Source organism: Clinocottus analis, unplaced genomic scaffold (assembly GCF_023055335.1).
Source record: "Clinocottus analis isolate CAN_PGR_092001 unplaced genomic scaffold, fCliAna1.0.p SCAF_16, whole genome shotgun sequence".
Taxonomy (NCBI): Eukaryota; Metazoa; Chordata; class Actinopteri; order Perciformes; family Cottidae; genus Clinocottus; species Clinocottus analis.
In genome coordinates this window covers 4,102,740-4,113,300 of record NW_027175887.1, presented here as the reverse complement: position 1 = coordinate 4,113,300, position 10,561 = coordinate 4,102,740, and the positions used below count along the sequence as shown (strand labels likewise).

At 43.8% G+C, this 10,561-nt stretch overlaps 1 protein-coding gene across 2 annotated transcripts; it reads right to left on the bottom strand.

Moving 5' to 3' along the window:
* Positions 1-520: 520 nt before the first annotated feature.
* kcnj4 (potassium inwardly rectifying channel subfamily J member 4) lies at positions 521-8,499 on the bottom strand. 2 transcript variants are annotated; one of them, XM_068578884.1, is made up of 3 exons: positions 8,245-8,499; positions 3,468-3,574; positions 521-2,237 (listed from the first exon to the last, which is right to left on the bottom strand). In XM_068578884.1, the coding sequence occupies exons 2-3, from the start codon at positions 3,542-3,544 to the stop codon at positions 614-616; spliced, it is 1,701 nt and encodes a 566-aa protein (XP_068434985.1). In that variant the 5' UTR covers positions 3,545-3,574; positions 8,245-8,499; the 3' UTR covers positions 521-613. The 2 variants fall into 2 exon arrangements, with proteins under 2 accessions (XP_068434985.1, XP_068434986.1); XM_068578885.1 differs by lacking the exon at positions 8,245-8,499 and having other exon boundaries at positions 3,455-3,550.
* Between the last annotated feature and the right edge of the window lie 2,062 nt (positions 8,500-10,561).

Genomic DNA, 10,561 nt, shown 5'->3' with positions numbered 1-10,561 from the left:
TGAGTTACACTCATCCTTTGATCTTTGACCTATAAAGGGAGGATTTGTTTTATGAATTACTAGAAAAGATGCAACTAAACAGGCAGTTGTGCAAAAAACTGACTTTGCAGGGAACTATTGCAGGCATGAACAACATGGAGATTATCAAGCATACATTTTAACAATTCACCATCTCAGTCTTGAGCTCAGTCCTCTTCGAAAAGGAAGAGAATCACCTCCGATATCTTGTGTACATCCACACACAAAAATTAACTTCCTAAATAAAGTAGATTCTCTAACTAATTAAATGTACAAACAGTCCATAGTGCTTTCCTTTGTTTATAAAATCTTATAAAAGCCTGCCAGGGCTTTGGTGGAGATCCTTCTGGTTCGTCATTACAGCTCTTCAAGGTGTGCAGTTGCATGTGCCAAAAGCTATTTCGTCATTTTTGCTCTGTTTCGTAATTCCTAATCTCAATGAGAGAAAACAATTAGATAATATAAATGTAAAACAACACAGACAAGGCAAGGGGGGGGGGGGGGGTTCATTTCTGGACATGCAATTACAAATTTCACCAAGCATACTCTACTCAGGTCCAACTCATTGTAATATAAGAGGGACACAAAACAATCTTTAGATGTCTTGCTCACTCTTATAGGACACTGGATCAAGAGGGATGGCGGTCTGGAGGATGTCAAACTCCATCTGGTTGTTGTCCATGTCCAGAACACACATGACGCTGTGACTGCCGGATGTCATGGTCGCTGTGTCCTGAAACATATTTTGGAAGTCTACAGACACTGAAGTCCTCCTCTCCTCCGCCCTCTCCTTCCTCACAATCTGGGCGTCGAAGATGTCCTCCTCGTCCTCCCCGCAGCTCAGTGCCACCTCGTTCTCATAACAAAAGGCGCTCAGCGATCTGGGAATCAAGTCTTGGGTGGATCTATAGGCCGGGACGGGAGAAGCGGCAGAGGAGGCCCGGCTGACGACCTCGTCGAGCTCTTTAGCGCTGACGTGGGGCGTTGACGGCACCTCGTAGGTCTTGTGGAAGCGAGCGTAGTCTACCTTGTAGCGGTCCTGGTCCTCATAGATCACAGGCTCAAACCTGTGACCCCAGAAGACCTCTCTGGAAAGGTAGGAGCTACGGACCTGGGTGGTCATGGCCGTGGCCTCCACCATCCCCTCCAGGATCACGACAATCTCAAAGTCATCTGCCTCCAGATCAGCTCGGCTTAAAGTGTACAAGGGGCTGTCTTTATCTATCTCGTGGATTATAACCAGCGGGGATACGAGGAACAATCTGTCCGTTCCCTCGTCGTAGCCCACATTGAGGTCCATCTGCTCCAAGGGGATGAACTCTCCCTCGGCTGTGACGTATGAACGTATGAGCTGGGCACGGACATGAGCCTCCACGATGTGGCTCTTGCGCAGGTTGCCGACCCTCCACATCAGGCACAGCTTGCCATCGCGCAGGGCGATGACCGCGTTTTCGGAGAACACAAGTGTCTGGTTCCTCTTCTTTGGCCGCGCCATCTTGGCCATGATGGTGCCAATCATGAAAGAGTCGATGATGCAGCCCACGATGGACTGGACCACCACTGTCATCACAGCGACGGGGCACTCCTCGGTAACGCAGCGCCAGCCGTAACCGATGGTGGTCTGAGTCTCCATGGAGAACAGGAGCGCCCCGACAAAGCCGTGGACATGGAGTATGCAGGGCATCCTCTGTGTCGGCCCTCCAGACGAGTGTCCAGAGGCGGGCCCGTGCAGGCCCGCCACCGCCAGCCCGTCGCCCTTCCCCGTCGGTTGCTCCTCAAAGTCCCCGTGCACCAGGGAGACACTGAAGAAGATGATGCCAAAGAAAAGCCACGAGACCAGAAAGCTGCCGCAGAATATAAGCAGCAGGTATCTCCAGCGGATGTCCACGCAGGTGGTGAAGATGTCAGCGAGGTAGCGCTGCCTCTTTTCATCCATGTTGGTGAACAGAACATTACATTGTCCATTCTTCTTTACAAAGCGGCTCCGTACTTGGCTGGAGCCCCTCGTCAGAATCTTGCCGTTGTAGTTATTCATCCCTCCTTGTCCCCTTTCGCCGGGCCCGGCAGCAGAGGCTCCCGAGCTCTTCCTGCTGTCTTCTGTCTCTGCGTGGCAGGGCGAGTGCAGTCGGACGTTGAGGGAACTGTGGCCGTTATGGAGTCCTGAGCTGGCGATCTTCTGGCGTGCCTCCTCCGATAAAATGTCTGACACAATGCCGTACCTGTCAGGCCAACAGAGAGGGGGAAGATTGGGATTTAAAAAGTCGATATCTGTATCGTTCAAGTTTTAGTGTGTACAAAATGTAGGGAAAATGTATAGCGTCAGTAATCTCATTGATCCCCGTGTACTTCCTTGTGTACCATTTAAAGCACACAGAGACACAATGCACCTTCTCATTGACAGTGACGAGAAGATAATACCTGACTCATCAGGGATGTGGGGGTTGGCAGCAGTATCACATTAGAAACTAATTGACCAAACTCCCGGTCAGCTGAGTGTATCGAACGGCCTAACCTGTCTCTCTCCTCTATGTGCAGGATTACTAGCTGGAAAGGTGAGTCCAGTTTATCTACATGAGAAGGATTGCCGGTCATCACGGATTACAGGATTATATCTGAGTCAGTGTCAGTCAGACAACCCGTTTTTGAGATGGACCAACAGATATGTTACCTGTTATATATAGATGAATGTTAACACTCTCATTTAATCAGTCATTTACTCACTCATAAGAAGAGATCAGATGTTTGAAAGTTTTTGTTTTGCATACATTTTCTACATAAAGTCCATCTCTATTGTTCCTTGAAGGGAACATTTTATGTGGGCTTTAAAACACCACACAAAGAAAGAAGACAATAAGACTGCCCAAAACTCTAAGACAAAAGGAAACCCAAACGATGAAACATCCAAGCCCTCATATATAGACAATATAAAATAATGTGGCAGGCTAATAATGTGCATACGATTCAACGTTCAGCGTATTGATGACCATTAATACAACAACCTTCAGCCTTCCTGTTCTCTAATCGGGCGATCTGTTGCAGCTGGCTGAAGGCAGGCGCAGGACAGTGGAGGACGGCCTTGGCCTTTCTGAGGATGTGCCTAATATCCTTAAGCCGGACCTGACTCACCCCGACTAGATCACCAAATTAGCGAGCCCATTCCTACCGTCCACGTCAAGAGAACGTTGCAAAAGGAACAAATAGTTTCTGTAAAGCAACAGCAGTTTCCAGGATAAGTCTAATGAATTGTGCAGTAACACTAAACGTAACATTCCCGCTCTGCAGATGTTGAATGGGGCAGATGTTAAACTGACTTCAGTGAGCTAAGTGGCAAAAGAACAGTTAGTAACTTCAAAGAGCAGATGCAGGTCTTTCTAAAAACTACTCAATAACATGAAGAATGAATCGCACACTCGGCAGCTGAGGAGTGAATCATCACCTGTTGAACCTACTTGTTCCCATGGCACCAGTGGTCTCTGGTACGGGGCCCGTGTGGGAGGCCAGACTCGGTCCTGCAGCTCACCACCATGCAGGTGGTGCTGGTGCACTGAGAAGACCCCTGCAGGAGCGAGACGGACAGGAACAGAATCAGTCCGTATCGGGTCATGCAAAGTCACCGTTATCTAATTAAATGGGGGTTTGACGTTCATACACACATAACATTTCCTTCTTTAACTTTTATAAAACTTCACACGGTTCAATCACACTTCATCTCTTGACAAACTGTTGGTTTGTTTTCCTGCTTTATGTGAGCTAAAGATGTGGATGACTTGCTTCTTAAAGAACAGCGACTGCACTCCTGAGAACTGAGTTGTAATGTTGTATGTGGGTGTAAGTGGCTGTTACATTTCATCTACACACAATTATAGATAGACCAAAGTGTTTGCTTTGGTTTATCTATAAAGAATCATCTCAAGAGTCTATTATCACTCACTCTCACACACACGGAAACCATTAACAATACACTCCAGTAAAAACAAATTTATTGAAACGCTCTCGTTTACATGGGATTTTATTTCTGTACAATACTATTGAGATATACTTAATTCTGAAGGAGAGAGTCTGCGCAGACTGCAAATCAAATGTACTTTAAAGCAGTTTGAATATTGTGTTTTGTGTGAAGAGCAAGTTGGAGAATTATTTAGATTTGTATTTAGTTTGAGTTCAAGTACCATGCAGTCACCTATCAATACATGTGATCATGTTCAATCACGTGAGCTTCTTTATGTCAAGACCACTTTTGATGAAAATCACAAGTTTAGTTTCTGAGACATCAAAGGATCCAAGATTTGAGCAAACTTTTTTTTCGTCAAAAAGATTCACCAGAAGTTAAAGCCACAGATTTATGGATTTATTTCATTAGCCTACACACCTAGAATGTGTTCAGATATAATTAATCTTTGTATGGACAGAAAATAAAATGCTTTTCTGTGACAAAGTACAGCAACTCAACAACCTTTCTCCAGGAAGACAAGAATCTTAAACAACATGAGCACAGCTTAAGTGTTTGTTTTTTGTCTGAGTACAAAAACTGTCTGTCTAGAAATACAAAGAAGATCCTGTCACATAATCCTTCCTTCATAAAACCTGTGTTGTAAAGCAGATAGTAAATCCAGGCAGAAGCCTGCAGTGGTTTGCTTTTTTCTTTACATATTAAATGCATTTAAAGGGAATGAATGAGCTTAATTTACTGAACATCATGAAGAAAGGATGATCTGTATCTTTATTCCTCTGCAGTGACACATCCATATCTGTATTTATACGTGTATATGAGGATTACATTTTCATCTTTGATTTTTGGTTTGTCTCCACACAGATACTACCAGCTACACAGCTGTGAAATAATGCCCCCCTCCAAGCTGCATCTATTAAAGGAAAATGCAATCATGCATCCATCATCAGTGATGTCTGCTTCTCGGTGCAAAAGATGTTATAACCTGTAATGAGGCCGGCAGAGCGCAGGTATACAACAACACACACACACACACAATACAAACCAGTTAATGGTCACCATGCAGGTAAAACTGGGACTTCCAGTGAAGCTGGTTTCCATAGGAACACGTCTACTTTGGCATTTGGGGGACGGAGAGCATGGAGAGAGTCACCAGAAGCATTGTGGTGAAACACAGTATTAAGTGCTCTCATAACATGAGTCAGGGAGGGAGGGAGGGAGAGAGAGAGGAGGAGAGTCAGCAGCTACATTCAGCTTGACACATGAGGTCACTCTTAGTGAGGACTTTCTTGATCCATATTACTGAGCGGCACCGTGGATGAGGATGAAAGACCTGGGTCATAAAGCATTCTGGAAAGCTTTTATGTTTTGCTCTTTCCCATTTATCTTCCTAATGATTTGACCAGAGACACTGAAAGAACGGAGGACTCATTACTCATTACTTTTGGTTTGAAATCTAGTTCAGATTTGAGATTATCTTCATGTTATTATTTAGTTTTGAGGTTGGGGATATAGAGAGCGGTAGACATTAATAAAGTATGTTGAGATGGAGCAACTTGTGTCCTGATGCTAGTGGATTGACACCAGTTTAGAGACTTGCTTCTTCCAAAATCTAATTTGTTGCTCCAACAAAAACAAGTTTAAGATGTCGCCTACATTTTTTTTCCTTCACATTTTCTGTTATTTTATAAACTAAACGATGTTTCTATTGATTAAAGAAGTAATCGTTAGCAGCAGCTCTGTTTCTGTGTAAAATGTACTTTCTGAAGTTCGGCCTTACTGTGCATTCTTTAGTGTGCACACTTGTGTCCTTGCGTCACTAACTCCTCCCTAATCTCATAAATTCACAGAATAAAAGTCATAATCTGTCGCACTGAAATAAGAAAGGTGGAGATTTCATGACAGTTAATCCCACAAAGAGATGGAAGACAAAGAAAAGAAGGTTGGCTGGTTGGGGATTAAGATGCCGTGTCCACTTCCCCTAAAGCCTCCAGTAATCACCTCTTATCAGACGCAATATTACATCTGTCGCAAAAATAAACGATACGTCAAGTGTGACTACCCGAACGTTATGATATGGCAGCTGTAGTTAAGTAACTACGCAAAATGGTCTGAGTCATTTTTTAGAATATTCTGGACGTAATAGAAAAGAGAAGAAGAAAAAAAAACCTCACTGTGTCTGAAAGGTTTGTATGATTACCTGATGCATTCAACGGCGAATTATGTAACCCTAACAGAATGTTTTTCTTCCTTCTGAATCTGATTGTCAAGATGATTGTTGAAAACTACCGGCAGAATAATCTTGTTACATAAATTCAGTCCATCAATGGAAGCACATGTTTGCAAACCTTTGTGCTGGGACACTGGGGCTGTGTGACTGGTCCAATCGCTCCACTGAGCTGGTTCCCTTCCTCCTGGTTTTCTTTTGGAGAACTAGTTTGTGTGACGTGAACATGAGCGATACATAACCCTGGTTTCACCTCTGCTTGTCACGAGCCAGCCCACAGAGAAGAAGATTCCCACGCTCGCATCCCAGACAACCTCCGTGTGGGCCTGCTTTCAGATGGTTCTTTATCCCATGTTGTCCATTTTTTATCTTTGCAAAAAACATATTGCATTTCCAATAGTTCATGTGGTAGATCAGGTACAATCCGTCCAACTGTAAATGATGCAGTAAAAGGGAACATTTATGACACTCGAGCAAAGTTAATGAGCATTAACATGGATTCGCCTTTAAATGGAGGGTGGAAGTCTTTTTTTCTCAAGTGTTCTTACACACTGTTTTTAAAGATGTATGTATTTATCTTAACAGTCCTGGTTGATGTTGTTTTCAATAACTTTCTCCTAAACCATCTTTATTCAAACTAAAAAGATCACTTTATTCTCAGGATCCCTGCGACGGACTTATATACGAAAATGTTTTGCATTTTTTTCTGTCCCAAAGGCTGTTTTAGGCTGGGTTGCACCAACAAGGATTACATTAATCCTGGTTTAGAGTTAATCTAGGGTTAGTAAATCTAGGTTTAAACTGGTTTATATTTAATCAGAGGTGTGTTGCACATCTTCATTTTAACCCTGGATTGGTTAAACTAGTTTAAACTAGGGTTGAAACAGGATTAGTTTATGTTCAATGTCCGCCATGATGGATTCCAACGAAATGTAAACAAATTCACAATGTACGTTTAACAAATACAGAACTAAATAACCCTAAATTATGCCATTTTTTTCTAAACTAACCTTGTAGCATAAAATTGCAAAGCTACTGGGAGCAGGAGAAGTGTTGGAACAGCAACGTTCCTCTCTCTTCCATGTTTGACTGCTGGTCCAACCTTCACATTGAGGTATGTGACAGACTCCTTTGTGAATCTTTACGCTGTGAAAACTCGCTGTCATAGAATTCAATTGGGTTTAACCTATCTCTAATTTTCCTGCGAGGAACGCTTTCCTCTAACCCCCATCCAGCGAAGATATGCAGCCATGCTGTCAATAAAATGGAGATAAACCTCCTCCAGAGGTGGTTTAAATATAACTGCTTATCCAGGTTTAGTCTAGGTTTAAAATAACTGGTGCAACAGATTTGATTTTAATCTAGATTTAAATGGAAATTAAACTGAAATTACCAGAGGGTTAGATTTACCCAGGATTAGTTGTAAACTGAGGTTAAACTAGGTTTAAAGTTTGGTGCAACTGGATTTTTTTAAAAAGAAAACTGGTCTGAACCTGGTTTAAGAGTTAATCCTTGTTGGTGCAACCCAGCTTTATAGTTTCCATTGTGATTGTTTTGTTTTGATCCAAGCCACAAGCTGATCATGTATACTCTTGATCATGTATACTATTGATCATCAATACTATTGATCATGTCTACTACCTGTGTTCCCCTCTCCCTTTACTCATTGAAGATTTATTTTCAATTTGACTCTAAGATGCACAAAAACAATACTAATCAAAACAAAATATGAATTTGACCAACAGGTGCATTTCCTCAATGTATGGAGGACACACACACACAAACACACACACACACGCACTCACACACACACACACACACACACACACACACACACACACACACACACACACACACAATGTCTGAACAGTGCTCATACATGATAACTGTGACAGTGTTTAAAGGTAAAACTAGAACTGCTCTTAATATCTGTCATCTGTAATGCAAAATGGTGATGAATAAAACAATCTTAATCCAGCGAGTTATTATTATTATTATTATTATTATTATTATTGTTCCCGTCTCCTGACTGAAATACAATGACACTCACCCTGCAAGTTAGTTGTTGTTTTCCGTCACTTCTCTTCTAAAGAATCACTTTCACTGTCCAAAGCAAAAAGGTCCTGCATCCTCACATTCACTGTCCGTGAGAGCCTCTCTCCTTTCTTCACTCTTTTAGTTTCCTCTTCATCGCTTGTTCCTTCTCTCATCCCTGTTGTTTCCCTCCTTGAGTCCGTTATGGTCCTCTGCTGCCTCCTTCCCTGACTATAATCCTGCCTCTCTGAAAACGCTGTGTCAAGCTCCCCTCGGCCGAGCATGTGTTTGGAAGGGAGGGAGGGAGGGAGGGATGAAGGAGGGGAGGAAAAACGAAGAGCAACAGATAAAAGAAAGGCAAAGAGAGTGAAAGCGAGGAGACGACAGGGGGGGCTGCCACTTTGTCGAAGCCCTCTCGGCATGTGTGGGTGTTGAATAATGCCTGATGTGCCCATGTAAGCAAGCGAGCGCTCGTCTGAGTCATGATTTCTCGGCTGACTCCTCGAGGAGCAACAGAGATGATACAGTAACAGGTGAGAGACAAAAGGACAACGGGGGCTCGGAAGAAAGCGCTTGAGTTGCCGTCATAGTTTAAAAAACATGAATCACCAAGCACACAATGACGAAGGCCTGTAAACATAATCCCTTCTACTTTCACTCCAACACAGTCAACTCTCCACAGCTCCGGCAACACACGTGCGACGCCGCATCGACACCAAGAGAAGTGCTGCTTTGAACGGTTGAAGCGGCGCAGCAGCAGCGGTGTTTCTGCCCTGTCATTCTGTGCCGAGTCGCTCTCCAGCTTGAAGTGCTGTGGCGTTGCAGTGGGCTCCTTCTTACACACTGTGGCCGTTCCACTGTGGATGTGGGACGGTCAGTCTTTGGTTATCCTTTGACTAACACGGTGTCGATGTGGCCTGGGACTGTGCAGATCTTCTGGACGGGGAACCAGGTTTGAGCGCTACGACTGTGGTTGAAGTGTCTTTGAGTCAACCTTCTTGTTTCAGCTCATTCAACTTGATGATGGAGACGGAGTCTGGAGACTATAACTGCATTTGCTGTTGGGCTGAATGGCTGTTGAACATGTCATGCCTTTAGGGAGAGCAGAGAGATGTCAGGAAGCGAGGGGCCAGAAAGTAGGTACCGGGCCATCCATTGAGGTTTTAAGAGACAGCGCCTCAACCCCAATGGGCCACCTGGGCAACTGCAAAGGATGGGAGTGAACTCAATACTGTACATAAGGGACAGTATGGGAATAATTGTGGCTTTTTGGCTCTGAAATGAACACATATGACCTATTTGTCTTGACAGAGACCATTAGAGGTTTTCGAAACCCCCGTCAACGCTCTCAGATGAACTTCTGGTGCTCGACACCGTCTCCCTATTCTCGATAGAGAGGCCCCAAGAGACATTGTCTAGTTTGATTTTGGATTCCTTCATCTTTCATCCACATAATTATAAAATATGAATTGAGGAAAAACAGTTTCTATGGAAACCACCCCCATCCCCTCTGGCCCACAGACCCCCTTTTGCCCCCTCAGTGCTCCCTCCCTCCTGCACTCCTTCCATCCCTCTCTAAATTATATAGAGGGAGTACCTCTTTTCAAAATCTCTCTCTAAATAGGGATGTGGGTGTGCATCTGCCCATATGACCAATTCACAGAGGAGGAAGGAGGGGGCGGACGGACACACAGCACGAACGGCAACAGAAAGCATGCGGACAGAAGGAGCTTCAGGCGGTAACATACATGCAACGTGAAAGCAGTCTGTTAGAGTCGACGAGACACATGACAGGGGCCGCGCCAGCGTGAAAGACTGGAGACCGTTTCACTCGAGTTTCACCTTTCACACATTGGGAGAGAGTGAAGCAACAGGACTGTGACCTCACATCAAGTCAGACCACCAACAGATATAACATGGATGATTGGGGTTCGTACGCGGCAGCCAGTAAAACCAGGAGAACACATTGTCGAGCACTTCTCTGAATTATTTATTGATTTTTTTTTAACATGTACATTTTGGGGCGGGGGAAGTGAAAATGCTATGTTACTGCTACCCGTTCAATAAAAGCAATTTGTCACTGTTACCTTGATGAATAGGTTTTTTAACATAAATCCAAACCATGTAAAAGTCAAAATAAGATGTTTTAAAGCCTTAAATACGACTTTGAAAATTGGGATAATGCTCCAGCTTTACAAGGAGACTCCAGGCGCTGAAGTTAAACTCTGCATGGCTATAAAATAGTTGTACCATATGCCTTGTTTTAATGGTAATTGCCGACAGTAGCTCACAGCTGAGGGGAGCCTTTGCCATATTGTTGGTGGTTTTGAAAA